At 37.8% G+C, this 15,429-nt stretch overlaps 2 protein-coding genes across 5 annotated transcripts; both read right to left on the bottom strand.

The window, feature by feature from the left end:
* Positions 1–2,179: 2,179 nt before the first annotated feature.
* LOC148714734 (DNA glycosylase superfamily protein) lies at positions 2,180–7,691 on the bottom strand. Of its 4 annotated transcripts, none has more exons than XM_088716053.1 (6): positions 7,123–7,691; positions 6,840–7,040; positions 4,609–4,665; positions 4,347–4,527; positions 3,454–3,564; positions 2,180–3,358 (listed from the first exon to the last, which is right to left on the bottom strand). In XM_088716053.1, exons 1-5 carry the CDS (start codon positions 7,489–7,491, stop codon positions 3,503–3,505), a joined length of 870 nt encoding a protein of 289 aa, XP_088572179.1. In that variant the 5' UTR covers positions 7,492–7,691; the 3' UTR covers positions 2,180–3,358; positions 3,454–3,502. The 4 variants fall into 4 exon arrangements, with proteins under 4 accessions (XP_088572179.1, XP_088572183.1, XP_088572178.1 ...); XM_088716057.1 differs by having other exon boundaries at positions 4,398–4,527; XM_088716052.1 differs by having other exon boundaries at positions 3,241–3,564.
* On the bottom strand, positions 2,384–3,043 carry LOC148714735 (zinc finger protein 6-like). The gene has a single exon (XM_088714662.1). It carries the CDS (start codon positions 3,041–3,043, stop codon positions 2,384–2,386), a length of 660 nt encoding a protein of 219 aa, XP_088570788.1.
* Positions 7,692–15,429: the final 7,738 nt, after the last annotated feature.

Raw genomic sequence — 15,429 nt, 5'->3', positions numbered from 1 at the left:
GTGTACGTTGTCGTTTACTGGGGAATGGTTTGGTCTCGCCTGCCACGTGGGTTTTGTCTGGCCTGGCTGGATTTGAAGGCCCAAGCCGGGGAATTTAATGTTTGGTTCACCCGACAGTTCACCAAGATTGGACCATCCAAGTTCGGACGCCCATTGAAACGAAGGACCGTTGATTGACGGGCTCTCTCTTTTGTCTTTTCGAATGAATGATTCTCCGGAATTTGTTAATACGTGTCGACAACTGGTTGGACATTTGCCAATTTCCCTGTTGGATTCTTTTAGCTGATCGGAAGTTGGATTGGACCCGGAAAGCTAGGGGATGTCATAAAATATGTCTGACTTAGATTACGAAGCTTTGCGTCCCAAGAAATCTATATTCCTTAAGAATAAATCCAAGCAATCTATATTATCTTTAGTGGCGAAGGTCTATCTCAAATGAAATAGTTGCATAGTTTTTCAGCAAAAAGAAAGTTAGTTGCATAGTAATAATATAAATGTGATCTTTATAGTGCCGCTAATAATATAAATGTTTTTTCAACATGAAGGTTTTATATATTATTTGAGGGATTGCAATTTGCAAGAGCGTTATGCATGATCTTTTTGATTTTGATGTCTTTTATTTTTTTCCTAGTTTCCATAATTACATTGTTTAACACTAATTACTATCTATTTAAAAGGATAAAAAAACAATGAGGCTCAAATATGAGTCGTACATTTTCATGTGATTTTTCTTTTTTTTTTGGTTGTGCACATATGTGTGAAAAAATAGCTGTTAAAAAAATAAATTCTCATTCTACAAGATATACTCTATGCTTTTCTCTCCTTCATTTTTGCAAAGAAAGCTATAAAAGAAGTGTATCAAACAACTCATTGAAAAAAAAAATAGTACCTAATGAAAAATTGCAGTGCATTTGCATGCCCCTTAAGATACAAAATCCAAAAGAAAGCATTTTTGCTTCAGTGTTAATTTAGCATTAATAATGCAAATGCAATTACTAGCGCATGCAAAATGCAGCATGAGTGTATACTTTTCTTTGTATATAGAACTTCTCATTTTCATTTAAAAAATGTATGCTATAAGATAGAAGTAGGCAAGTATCCAAATATATATGCTTGTAGGTTTAAAATGTGTTACCAGGTTGAGTCAGGAGCCAACTTATGTCCAACTTGTTAGAAGTACCCAATTTGACTGAGCAAATGAATGCAAGCAAGAAAGAATTTTTAACCTTATTGCATTTTGGATAAGATCAAATTAGATTGGGCTTAGTTCATTTTGATGGGGTTTATGCTTGTAGGAAGTCATACTACTAGATATATCCACATGCCGTGCAAGAGATTATTCGGCTCTTCAGTCAAATCCCGTTTACAGGTAGAAGTAAAGCACGAAAAAGAAATTTATTTAGTGGGTGATCTTTCTTTCTTCTTCTTGGCACAAGAGGTTTAGGTGCAATGGATTATATAACAGAGACAGCCCTCCTTAAAGAATGTCCGGAACCCCCCAAAAGACGGAATTTTTACTGATGAGGAGAAATCGGTTAAGCAGAAAGTTACACTTGTTCCGTAAAAAATGGTTCACTTTTCTCTTTCCGTTTTCTCTCTCTCCCCAATAAAAAGGTGGCTTTCACTCAAACCTCTCTGCATCTTGTTCTTTAAAATTATTTCAAATTTAGCACACAATCACAAGGAAAAGAAAATTTGGGAAAGATAGAGATCTCATATAAAAGAAACAAGAATTTTGATATATTAAAGTTGGTTATTCAATGTAATCATGATTCAGTACATGAGATATGATATTGTTTCCTTTATTCCTTCTTATTGGGATTAACTGGCTTGATATGAAATGCTCGAACTGCACCTTGAGCTGCCAGAGAGAATCTAAACTTAAAGGTGTTTAAAGCCTTGCTAATGAAAGTTGTAATGCAACTCAAGTTGCATTACAACTTAAGTTGTAGTAGTTTGACTTACTAGGAAGCTCATCATGTATTCAGAGACGAATTCAAAGCAAGAGGGATGAAACAGGAAAGATGAAGAGGGGAGCATGTGTGACCGTGGAGAGAAAGGAGGTAAGGACGGAGGGCTTTGGGTAGAGGTGTAACAAGGGTGCTGTAGCATGTCAGCTTTGGTGCCAGCATAGGAGCAGCGACCTCTCCAATCCATCCCACGCCTAATTTTACTCTGCTTCTGTGTACAAAAATGTCTTCTTCTTTCTACTAGCATACAGGATATTACTATACAGGTAGGTATATCTGCTAGGAGTCACCCTCGGCTCCCAGTAATACCATCGTAGGACACATGTCATGCATGCTCTCGCGCATGCCTAAATAAACAGCACGACAACTAGGACATCCCTATATAGATAACAGCAACATTAATTACATCACATCTAGATATCGGACTCCACATCCAGCCCCAACTTTAGATCCAAAAATTCACCGTTTTGCTTGGGAATCGATGAGGGTAAAGTTTTGACGATGACAGGCCGATTCCCCTTGGAAATCACGTTCGGCGGGACGGGCAGCCGTGGTTTGGCAGCAAAGAATCCACCAGAGGACACGCTCCGTTCAAGCGGCTTGAAGCTCCCATGAGATTCTTCAAAGAGCATGAACTCAGGCATGCAGTTAGAAGGATCGTAGATCCATGGGATTGAAAAGTTATTATACTCAGAGCTGTGGCTTGTGATCAGAGGTTGAAGGTAGCAATTGATGCTAGCCCTTCTGGACTGAAGCTCCAATCTCTTTTTATTCATCCTCTCCTTTTTGTGGGCATTTTGATGACCCCCCAGGGCCTGAGAGTTGGCAAACTCCTTTAAACAGAACCGGCACCCGTACCTCCTCTCTTCCAGCCCGCCACCTTGGCTTCTCTCCTTGTCCGATTTCTCCCTCGGCGCAATACTTCTCGTATGCATTTGGTTAGCCTCGACGTTCGCTCGTCCATAGGCATCAAGCACGAAGCCAAACAGCCGGAGCTGCTTCTCTTCCCCCTCGTTAGAGATGAGAGGGGCATCTTTAGGATCTTCACCTGGTCCTGCCGCATCCTTTTCCATTCTCCTTGGTAGGGAAAATGTGAGGTCTCGGATGAACTAGCGAGCAAAGAAATAGGTGGATGCAAATCGAAAAGTCATATCCAAATGGCATCGGCAGAGTTGATGGGTCCCGTTCTCCAACCTCGTAGCTTTACATATTACAATATAATATGTGCTGAATCTTTATGGTGAAAAAGTGGACACCAAACACTTAAAGATAAACAACAACCAACTTGCAATTGCTCCAACTTGACATTGAAATCAACTTTCTGTGATTAAAGGTTAGCACGATAGAAGATTGCAGCAATCTTAGAAGGGGCAGAAGGAGCGATGTATCTATAATCACAGGTGGGAAAGTTAATTAAGCTAACTAGCACCAGCATCTTATAGGATTGGTCCAAAATGGAAAGCTGGGATGTCCGTGTCATTACCTTTTTATGGTGAAACAAGATATAAATATTAAAGCAGCCCCTTCAATCATCATCCCTGACACATGCCACTCAGTCCAAGCACAGTCGCAAGATTCATGAGACGAACATAAGCTGCTGAAAACAGAAATTAGCTCATAGAGGAACACAGCCTAACTAAGCAAACAAAAGACATAATAGAATTGAGTGATGATGCGAGCAAAGTATATAATAATTCTCAAATCGGAGCATATCTTCTTTACCACCAAAAGCTCTATCATTATAGATAAACAAGAAAAGAAATTCGTGGTGGGTAGCTGTTTTATTGGACCCCTCTTTCATCTTTAGGGAGGGTCTTCAGAAGAATATTACAGGGGGTTTTTATTCCACTGCCTCTCGCCCTCACTCCTAAAATATTGACCTTGTATGCGACGTGGGCACCATCCACCATTCAACTGGGCGCCATCAACTCCCACTCAAATTTTTTTTCCTACTTTGGCGTATTCTGCTATCTTGCATGACTCCCACCCAACCGTCCTCTTAAAGAGGTCTACCAACATTGCAACATGTAAAATTAAATGAGGCCATCTAAAGCAAGAGGCATTGTGGTGGGCGCTCGGGTGGTTGGTTGGTTGGTTGGTTGATTGATTTACCTGATATACTAGAACTTATGTAAATGACTTTAGATGAGGACTGATGACTGCAAACCATCAGTCATTGGAACCACTCTAAATTCCACTACAGAGACATGGGTGATGACCATTATATTTCACTAAAAGTTTCGCAAATTTTCTAGATGTTTTCTGAAAGGAAAGATATCAGGTGCTTGAATTTACATAAGTAATATACTGGAAGCAACTAGTGTTTGGGCCTAGCACTACAATGGTAATCTGTGAGAGGGCACGAAGCATGAAAACCTGTGGTCTGCTGGGCAACTCCCTTCTTGGTACATCTTTGACAGAGCTTACCGTGAGTTACAAGAAGACAATTCAGGTCAAACTTCAACTCATTAGGGATCTTCCTATTCAGATGAAGATACGCCTTTTCCCTGTCTGCTTTCTCCGGGACCCAACCAATAGCCTTTGTAATCCGATATACCTACAACACAAGCCCAGTAACACAATGTTGGTTGATGCTTGGGCGAGGAAAATAGTCTAAAATCAGTCAGAATCTGCTCACATGAGTGTCCACAGGGAAATCATCTTGTTGAAGATGGAACATCAAAACACATGCCACCTGCAATCATACGAAACTTATCATATGGTAACCTTACACTTTTTCATTAATTTGCAGAAAATTTAAAATATATTAGAAAATATTATAACAAACTTGCACCGATAATCATATCCCATAGTTTGAGGTCATGTCATATTTAGGTGATATGCACCCCTTAACCCTCTAGATATATTGGTGTGAGTGTGGAGTGGAACAAGGTAAATTGTGGAGCGCCAGCATTCAGATATATGGTTCATGGCTAGAAGTCAAAATTCTATATTTTAATTAGTCAAACATAAGCATTTTCAAACTCGACCAAAGGTCAGGAGTAATATTGCATTGAATTATCTAGAAAAAACTTATTAGCCCAAATGGTGAAGAACCGAAGATGGGGCCTTGAGGAATTATGGTACTCCACTTGCTTGAATTTGGAGATATTTCAACCTCACTACAAATAAAGTCATAGGCCTAATCATATCATCGTAACTTCACTCCAGCCTGAAGAAAAAAGAAACAAGGAACTAAAGGAAAAACTTCAGGGAGGAAAGGGAAGGAATAAATAGGCAGGTTATTATCCAGTACATTGTAAACGCAAAGGATACAAATGCACTGAACTACAATGTCAGGGCACATGACCGACTATCCTCCAATGCAGTTCAGTTTGATCTTTTTTCTTTAGTTAAGAAAAGAGAATGTAGCAGAACTCAGATTAGGGACTCCTGAAAACGAACATCCAAATTGGTGCTGCTCTGCAAATCACTATACAGGTTGCCTGCATAGCGTTGGACCAAACACAATACAGAAGGTAGAAAATGCAATTCTTAAGGTGCCACATCAGATTATGTCCCATTTCAAATTCCAACATTCATTCTTTTCAATAAAAGATCCAGTATATATGTGAGAGGGAAAATATGAAACAAGTTGTAACATCTAAACAGGCAGTGGTAGTCTGGATCTGTACATAAAATATAGGTCCTGTTATGTAAGAAGAACCTAAAATTGTTGCCCAGAACTGTCTGTCAGTTGAAACTTCGAATGTGTTATAGTTAAGCAGGGCATAAAAGAAAATTCACAAACATCCACATACACAAAATGAAATATAAAAATGATTTGCTCAGTACAAGACTGCAAATGCCCTTTTACACAAAGAGAAAGATAATCTTCTGCAACAAGGAACAGGAAAATAAAAATTTTCTACTTTGAGACTTCCATTCATTTTGAATAGTTTCTATGACAGACAACCTAAGGGAAGCTGTGAAACAATACGATGAGAACCATTAAGAAGCAATTTGATCTACCTACCCGATTCAAGAATCCTTTTTAATACACTCATGACCAGAACTGATGGTTGATTTTCATCCAAGTACAGCAAATATGCTGAAGAGAGAATAATATTCAATGTAGTAAAGAGTGCAGGCCGACTGATACTCGGGTTATTTTCGAGGTACAAACATAATTATAACAAAATGCAGAGAAAAGCCTAGAAGGCAACTTGTTATACGTATTAGTGAAAAAAAATATTGTAGAACAACACCTAGAAGAAGTATGCTGACAGTCAAGGTTCAAAAACTAGGTTTTATTTTCAGTTTGACGGCTAAATTGACTTTTCACTTCAGTAGTTTTGGTATGTATTTTGAAGTTAAGAAATTTAGAATAATTAAAACAAGTAAAGAAGATATATCATGCCCTTTTATAGATTATATTGCATTGTTTGCAATCTCTGGGCATATTAGGTGTAATTTCAGTTGAAAGTAAGTTAAACCACTAAAAATTATCATAATAAAATGCATAAAGTTCTAGAAATATCCAGTAATACAATAAGCTAGATGCCATCTTGAGTTTATAATGTGCTAATTCATAGCAGATTCAACCCAAAAAGGAAAAGGTAAGATAACAATGAGGTTGATCTCAGTTTAAACTTGTTATTTTAAGATAAACACCTGAAATTCGAATGAAATGGTTAGTTTTGACTTTTGACAAGCCAGTCATTCCCACTTTCCAGGCCTCGCCAGCTTACGTGGCATAATAATTGTCCAATTTGTATAAAAAAATTTTGCAATCACATTCTGTTAATTTGATTTTTCATATATCTTTATTATCCAAAAGAAGCCAACTCTTTCCTCCTTGCATAATTAAATTATTTTCTCGAGCATAGCATTCAGACATTTAATCCGAGAAGAAGAAGAAAAGGTTACCGTTTTTGGTCCAATCCCCTTAAATTGAGACAGCTCGGCCTTGACCTCATCCACCGACATGCCCCTCAAGTACTCGAGGCAAATCTCCCCCCTCTTCTCCATCACTGCCCTCAGAATGCTCTTTATCCGAGCCGCTTTCGTTGCAGCCAAACCCCCACACCTTATGGCACTCTCTATGAGCTTCGATTCCGCAGCAAGAACCTTCAAATCAAGAGAAGGAAAAGAATTTTGAAAAAAATAGAGAGAATAAGAGAATTAGGGTTGGAGCTAGGCAACGACCTACTTGATCCCAGGTGGGGAAGGCGGATTTGAGGGACTCGAATGCCCTCCGGGAGTTGGAATCCGTGGTGTTCTGGGACAAGAGAGTGCACACCAGCCCGTCAAGAACGGTCTCCCCGAGAGCTCCCCGTCCGGCCTCGGAGCCATCGGAGGCCGTCTCGGGTCCTTCCGCCAGCGGGCCGTCGCAGGACCTCCGGTACCGGGTGAATTCCTCCGGGAAGCCGTGGTGGGCGAGGAGCGCGTCGCGGACGGCCCGGCATTGCTCGGGGGTGGGGATTGAGAGGTCCGGGTAGGGATCGGGCGACGGTTTTAGGGATTTGGGCGAAGAAGGGATCGGAGCGAGCGGGCGCTTTCGTTTAGGGTGTCGGGGCATCTCTCTCCAAGCGGAAAGAGAGAGCGAAGGGGATGGCCGGAAAAAAGTGCTGGCGTTGAGGGCCGGCGAAGAGTTTCTCAGACCGGTGGAAAGAGATGGGCCGGGTTTCCGGGCCGTCCGGTTAGAGTCCAGTCATAGTTTCACCAGCATTCCGGTTCTCGAGTTCGGAAATGAGTTAAAACTTAAAACAGTTGCCTTATGTTTTTGTTATAATCCTAAAACAGTTATAGATGTCTCCAACACTAATAACAACTTTGGACGCTCGGAATAATCAAGTTCATGGTTGGACAATTCAAACTTAAAATATTTTTCATCTTAGCCTAATGATTAATATGGATATTATGATTATTTGTAATTTCAAACTAAAAGAAGTTTGATATTGTACAACGTAATAATAGTTTTGAACTATAAAAAAAAAACCTTCAAATTATTTATTCCAAGTTTTTGTTGAGCGAATAATTTGCTAATAACTTATTGAGTTTTAGTGTTTTTTTTCTCCTGTTTGGAGTATTTTAGTTCTTTAACTACTTCTATTATAAGTGTCTAACTAACGTTGAGGAGTGATTTGGGTCTAATCTTGTTCAAACCTTGGACTACAACATCCAATCCTATTTGTCATTTGATTGGATCAGATTGGACCATGAGATGGTCTAAACTCGTTGAGCCTAGTATTCCAACCTAATTGCTGGATCAGAAAATGTCCATAAAAAGATCCCATTTGAGCATGTTTCCTAAACCGAATATAACTCGATCACAAGCTTTAGGGCATATGCTCAAAAAGTCAATTCTAGTGAAATAATTCGGTCCCTCTTAATTGAGAAGGATGCCCAGAAAAATAAATTTTATCATGCCGTAGCAGGATCTTATGTTGACATCAATTTTTATGGAAAAAGTCATGATATTTTTGTGAAGTTCTCGCCTCAACAAACGAATAACTCACCATTTATAAATCACTAAAAGCTATTTTATTGATCTAAATATCTATAATTAATTTAAGTTCAATGTACTTTAATATTTCAAAAATAATGAAGAATATATAAATATCATAGACTCAATAATGATAATTACATCAAAATCAAATGGAAGAACAGAATTACTAAAATAGTTATCCAATATTCCACCTTTACCGAGTTAAGATCTTAAACAAAGAAAAATTGACAATATTACTTAGCCTTTTGTTTAACTTATTGATTCAACAAAGTCATGAAAGACTTAGCAAGTCTTAGGCAAATTTTTATCAGTTTTAAATAGATTTTTTGTGTGTATACCCTTGTAAATATGCGAAATTATATGAATACCTTCATAAAATTACTATCTAAGTGTATACCCTTATAAAGTTTTCCGTTTGCATGTTTACCTTTAAGGGTATTTTAGTTATTTTAATTTTAAACAATTTATTTTTTAATAGCGTTAGATAGTCTGGGTGTATATATAATAAAAAAAAAGAAAAAAAAAGAGTATATATGTAAAATAAGTATTTTAGGAGGCTATATATGCAAATAGTAGCTTTACGAGGATATCCATAAAATTTTGCATATTTAGGAAGGTATACATGTAAAGAAACTAAAGAAAAAAGACTAGAGCAAAAGCCCGTTGCATCATGAGCTAGAACCAATTCAATATGTTGAGGCTTGAACTAGGATTTGGATGAGATTAGACCTAGACTCTAGTCCCATCAAAACCAAGCCTTTCAAGGATAAAGGAATTGTAGGAGGATGCGAGGAGCTAAAGAGGAAGAGAACTAGAGGAGAGCAAAGAAAGAGAAGTTTGATGCTGAGGACGGGAAAGTGGCATAGATAAAGGGGACATAAGAGATGGATGCAAGAGAGGGCAAATCAGGTTGATGATTCTTTTTGAATGTTAATAAAAATACATGATTGTGAAGAAAAGGTGGATAATCCAAGTCAAATTGAGCTATGCTGGCTCAATCAAGTCAAAAATTTTCTTTGGAGAAGAAGATGAATGAGACCTATTAAGATCATGAACCATGATGAAGGCTTAAATCACTTGCACCCAACTCCCGGTAACTAGTTAATTTACTAATTGAATTGATGATCCGTTCTAAACCAAATATCATGGGGATTTGCTTAACGAAATGTTCAATATATGGCCTAAAATTCTTACAGGCTGAATTTTAGATCACTAGCCGGTCAATATGCCTGAAAAATAAGTTATGATTGGATCCAACTAGGCCGACTAGAGATCCAAAGATTGGATACATGATAGAGAAAATTAATTTCTGTTATTGAAGATACAATTATCATGTAACATTTATATAATAAAATATAGGCGTCACTATGATACTACATAACTAAAACAACTAGTTTGATTCTCCGGATGGAAAGACCAATATGTCCCCATGTTTTCAATGGCATGGTTGACCATATCGTCATTTCACCAATTGACCATATTGTGAATTCATCAATGAAGCCCATTATAACATTGATGAGCAATGTAATTTTCGGACCATGGAAGAGAATGCTTTTAATGTATTGGTTCACAGCAAAACAAAACTTACCTAGCCCTATTGTAGGACCATGACACTGCTGATGAGACATCCATCTATATGTTTCAAATTGATAAATACACTGGATTATACATGAGGTTGGGATTTGGCCATGAGAGATCAAAATCTTAGTGAAAAAGTTATCATCCCACAAATTAGAGAATCATGTAATGCTGCAATTATGACTAGTTTAGGCTCGCAACATAAAGAATGCTACCTTCTACTAAGCATCAATCCATGAATGAGACGTACTGCATCTCTTTCATGCGACAAATGCATATTGATCACCTAGCTCTTTGATTGCTCCATATGACAATTTGTATGACTAACAAGATGGTTGGTCATCCAAATTTGGAGCAATGGTTGGCAACCACGTAAGGAAAAAGAAATTCCTTATGTAATTTCAAAATGTCCGCAGAAAAGAAAGGTTTAGAGACTCATCTAACATTTCGAAAGTATATAATTAAAATTTATCAAAGGATAGGCATGATAGAATATGTCACCCATATGTAAAACATGTCCTGCACATTGCAAGGGAAAAATGAAAAATAAAGAAAAAAAACTTTGTGTTGGCAGCTCTGTAAAAACAACTGTTTAATGCTGATGGAAACCGGTTCTTATTTTGCAAAATGCATTCAAAAAGTGGTGTTCTACATGTAAAATACTACTTAAGTCTATCATATGTTTGGAGAAATGCTTCAGTAAGCTTATGTTCATGTGATACAAAATTTCCAATCTAGCAAGTAGTTTTTTACTTCAAACTCTGCACTCTATTTCTGATTCCACATCATCTCCATCCTCACATCAAAAATCAAGGCACCACCTTAATCAACAAGCATAGGAAATAGACACCTAAACGAGCCAGGCCTAGCTCAGCTTGCACTGCATTCGAGCAAATTTTAAGTCTCAATAGAGCTTAATTTGAGAGATTTGGCTAGAGGCTGAGACGTACAATTTAAATTAGTTTTCCCAGATATATATTAATCTTAGTATCCAAATACAATTTTTAATGCACATTATGTCAAGTCTCAATATATAACTAAATTTTTGCTTATAAATAAAAATTAAAACAAATCATTTCCAATACATTTGTCCCATAAAATAGATAAAAAAGGAAGAGTCCAAATGCCTGCTAGACATTTCTAGCCCATTCGCAGGGATATTCGAAAGCAAAAGAGAAAAGAAAAGCCATGAATTTAACCTTTAATCAACATCACCACCTAGAATAAATACTACCTAGGGGTCCATATCATTTCTCCAAGCAATTTAAATAATCCCTCTCCTAAAAACAGCCACCAGCAAATCCTTCTCTGACTATGGCCATTCAATCAATCCCTTTCTGCTGATCTCGTCACAAGCACAAAAAGCATGTAGCTCATATATTCTCCTCTTGATGTTAGCCATCCCACTATAATTTTAGGAGAAAAGTTTTAATTATCCTACTATAATAAAGCCAGAGGGTTACACTTCAAGGATTCATCAGGAGGAAAAACTTTATTATAATGCAACAAAAGAAAAGGATGCAAGGAAAGCAAGCAACATAAAGTCCTGTGCTAAAGCGTGTAAAGGCACTCAATCAGAAACAAAAGCAAAGGGGATTATTCTAGATAGGAGTATGGTGCTATAGCTTTTCCCCCACAAAACATGCATCTTTTCTCAGAGGCTGGCTGGCTTCCAAACCCCTTTGGGACCCAGCGGCAAAGGAGGAAGCACTTCGAATTGACAACCTAGGTTGGACTTTGGAGGCTCGACCCTTTCACACAGCTCAAAAAAATAACGCCACTCTCCCGCGCCTTCTCATGAGACCATCCACGGCACCTCTCGCTTCTCTTTCTCTTTCCAAGGGGCCACAACATTGTGACATCTGAACAAGAACCAATGCACTCCCACAATTAGTTGTTGGTAACTAAAGGGAGAGCTTATATTATGCATCTAATACTACAGGAGGTGAGGTCCAGGGATATAATAATACTGGGCTCTCTAGGTCCAGGCAAAGCTTCAGCTTGAACAAATTATAGTCAATTAGTCTGGGCTCACGCTCTCTATAAAACTATTGCTTTTTTAGCTACTTTTGTTTGTGGTGAGCTGAAGCAAAAGATGAAAAGATCTTGTGTTTCGTAATCCAGCTTATAGAAAGTAGAGGGTTTATTGGAATAGCAGTCTCCGTTCATCTGACAGGGTGTTGTGACTTGCAAAAGATCCTTCACCACTCGCAGCAGTGGAATTCTAGTCTTTTTAACATTATCTGGTGTGGGACAAAGTGCACACACTACGTCTCGAGACATGTCTGCAATGGAGAAAATCTATGGATCTTTTGGAGGAGAGGAATCTATGAACCACTGCATCACCCTCCATCCAACCAAAGAAAACTGTGCCACCCACCATATGCAATAATGAGGCAGGGCAAAGCCAAGCTTAGCTAGGGGTTCATCTACTTTAAAAGCCGTGCACATTTGAACGTTGCGGTATGGGATTCCCGGCATTGCATGCACGAACGGCATGATGCTGGCCACCAGTTCCAGCACCTTGTCAGGCTAACAGCAGCGAGGCCATTAAAAGAAAAATCTCGTAAGACTGAGTCCTGACTTTATTTAATAGAGGAACGGAGGAAAGAGATTCGAATCTCTGCTCTGGTTGAGTCAGATAATTGAGTAGGTGCAGGAGGAAGAGCAAGTGGAATGTCCTTGATTTTCCTTTTGTCAATTGGAAGCCTCTTCCCCTCTGTTGTCCAAGAGAACTGGACTTCTTCCTCTGTCTCCATTAACTACCCTTTCATGCGATAAGGTCCCCGCTGACAACAACTCTCTCTCTGTCTCTCTCATTGGTGAATGCGGTTAATTTGGAGTTTTCAGGCTTTGATTAGAAGGGAAGGAAATAAACAAGTTTGTAAGAGGAAGGAAGAGGAACTAGAGTGGAAGCATTGCAAAGAAAAGTGTAAAAGGACTGGCTAGCTACAGTTTTGCTTTAAGCAAGTACACAGCCTTTCGTTTTCATAATTCGACTGATTATTATTGCATCATACCTTTGATGTTGATCATATAAGATTATATCGCTAGGCTATACCATAAATTCACATTTAGGCTGGCATGTAGGATGGATTGAATCCATCCTTGTTCCATGTGTTGCATTTGGCCAAAAGTCACTAAATTAATGCTCTAACTTGCTTGCTAATGGGCTCAACTAACCGAGGGGATTGAGGGTTTTCAATTCATGGGTATGCCAGCGTAAAATCCTTTTATATGATGTGGAATTGCTTGGTTACTTCTTGAACTCACTGTGTGGGCTACGGAGGTGAGATACTTCTAAAGTACCACAATATTAAGGATATCTCTGAGTTGCAAGGCTGTTTATCGTACTAGGAGGTTCTCAAATTTGTTCAATATTGAAGCTATAATATGACTGAAGGAAAGAGTCAAAAGCCGTTTCCAAAGTTCAGAGGAGGCCAGGAGGGAAAGAAAGATATTGCTATATATGCTGACATAATGTCAGTGGATCTGGTCCACAATGGTCAGTTACAGGAAGAGAAGCACCACTACTTTTGAATAATGAAGAATGTGCGATGAATGATGCAGAAAGTTAGTAGGTAACAAAGAGAAGGTAGCACCTTTTTGATGGAATAGATGACTCATATCTATCTACTATGAATACATTCAATAAAATCAGAAAATAAAATATCACGAAACTGAACAAAGTGAAAGGTAATTACTTTATAAATTATTCATCTATGGCCACATATAGGGCAGTAAGAGCAGAGGATTTGAAACTTCTTAAATGAAGTCGCAAACAATTTGGTGTCATAGTTAGAGTTAGAATGCCATTAGGAATCTGATTTATTTGGAGTTAGTAATTAAAATAATAAAAAAAAATAGAGAACTGATAACCTAAGGAGAAGTGGAGCATATGCAGGCTTTTCTTGTTTAGGATCAAAGAATTCATTTATGAGGGGGCGAACAAAATGGTTGGATCTCAGATAATTTTTGCTGGAGCCATGGTAGGCAAATACCGTGTTTGAACATATGAACTAATGGAATATCTAACTTGCAAGCGGAAATGAAATTTTCTGAACATACCTTGTTATTAGACAATTGAAAAAGAGAAATCATACCATGAGTTCTTAATGGAGATTAATTGGGGCTCTTTCATTATCTAAGCATTTTGGCTAAAATACAAGTGTAGGTACTAAAGGAAAATAGGATGACGGCAAAAGATCTTTCTGTTCCAGCAAAGTATAATGATGAATCAGATTTTGTTTTGTCTTTGAATGTTAAGTATTTAGAATTAATATGATCATGAAGTAGGAAGCCATATAGACAAGCCACAAAAATCAAAATCAAACAACCACATATTGATTGTACAATAAAAAAAAAGGAACAAAATACTGTGGTCTACAGTAATTGGTTTGTTGCCAAGATAGCTTTTAATTGCTTGCAGTGTCATGCATTATTAAATCAATGGAAGACATGTTGAATGGTTTATGCTATTGTCAGCAATGACTCATGTGGTTGCTTCAGGTTTCACAATTACTTTGGGATGGATGTTAGTGATTATAAAGATCATGTCGCTACATATGAAATGATTCCATTTAATGTTAACATATCAAAAATTAAGAAACATTGTTTTTTATGTTAAATATTCACCAGTTCTCAAAAATAAAAAGTGGATATAAATCTTCCTCCATCTCTTCTATCTACTCATTTGTTGCTTTTTAAACCCCTCATCTACCCCGTTAGCCTTTGTTTCAGACAAGTTGTTTTGACTCCTTAGAAACAATTTAAAACACTATACATTAATGAATAAATACTTTGCAAAAATAAGTAATATGGTATGCCATTGAAAAAGTCGAGCTTAAAATAATCTTAGCAACCACATCCCTAATATTATCCACAAAATTGGAGAATTTATAGGTCACCATCACTTGCTAGCAACTTAGCATCTCTACTTTCATGCATGATTATAAATTACGTATTCTTTCATCCTTTTTATTCTCTCTCCACCCACCACCCAAAAAGGGAAAGAGCTAATACACCAACACCACCATTTTATTGGTCAAACAGCACACACTACTGTAAAGCTAACTTGTATCGTCTACTAGTAGGAAGACCAACAGTTTGAATGGCTGACTAATCGATTCTTTGAGTGTTCCAAATGGTTTCTCGATCTTTATCAAAATAATGAACAACCATCATCATCTTTTTGTGATGTTTCTCTCTGGTCAAACAATTCTTGGTAGTCCCATGATAAGCAACTTCCATGGTTGAAGGAATAAATCTATAGTGCATCCAGTAAAAGTAAAAATGAGCAGCTACACTAGCAACAAGGGGTTGAGTTGTTTAGTAATTAAGTGTTTTTTAGGAAGGACATATATGAAAGAACCAAGGGAAGTGGTGCGACAATGATGAAAACAGCAAAAAGTTTCAAAAATTCTAGTGTCG

This window comes from Phoenix dactylifera, chromosome 2, assembly GCF_051530095.1.
Source record: "Phoenix dactylifera cultivar Ajwa chromosome 2, Ajwa_hap1_PhDact_Kaust_v1.1, whole genome shotgun sequence".
In the NCBI taxonomy this organism is placed as follows: Eukaryota; Viridiplantae; Streptophyta; class Magnoliopsida; order Arecales; family Arecaceae; genus Phoenix; species Phoenix dactylifera.
Note: the sequence above shows the minus strand (reverse complement) of the source record. Positions and strands in the feature narration are given on the sequence as shown.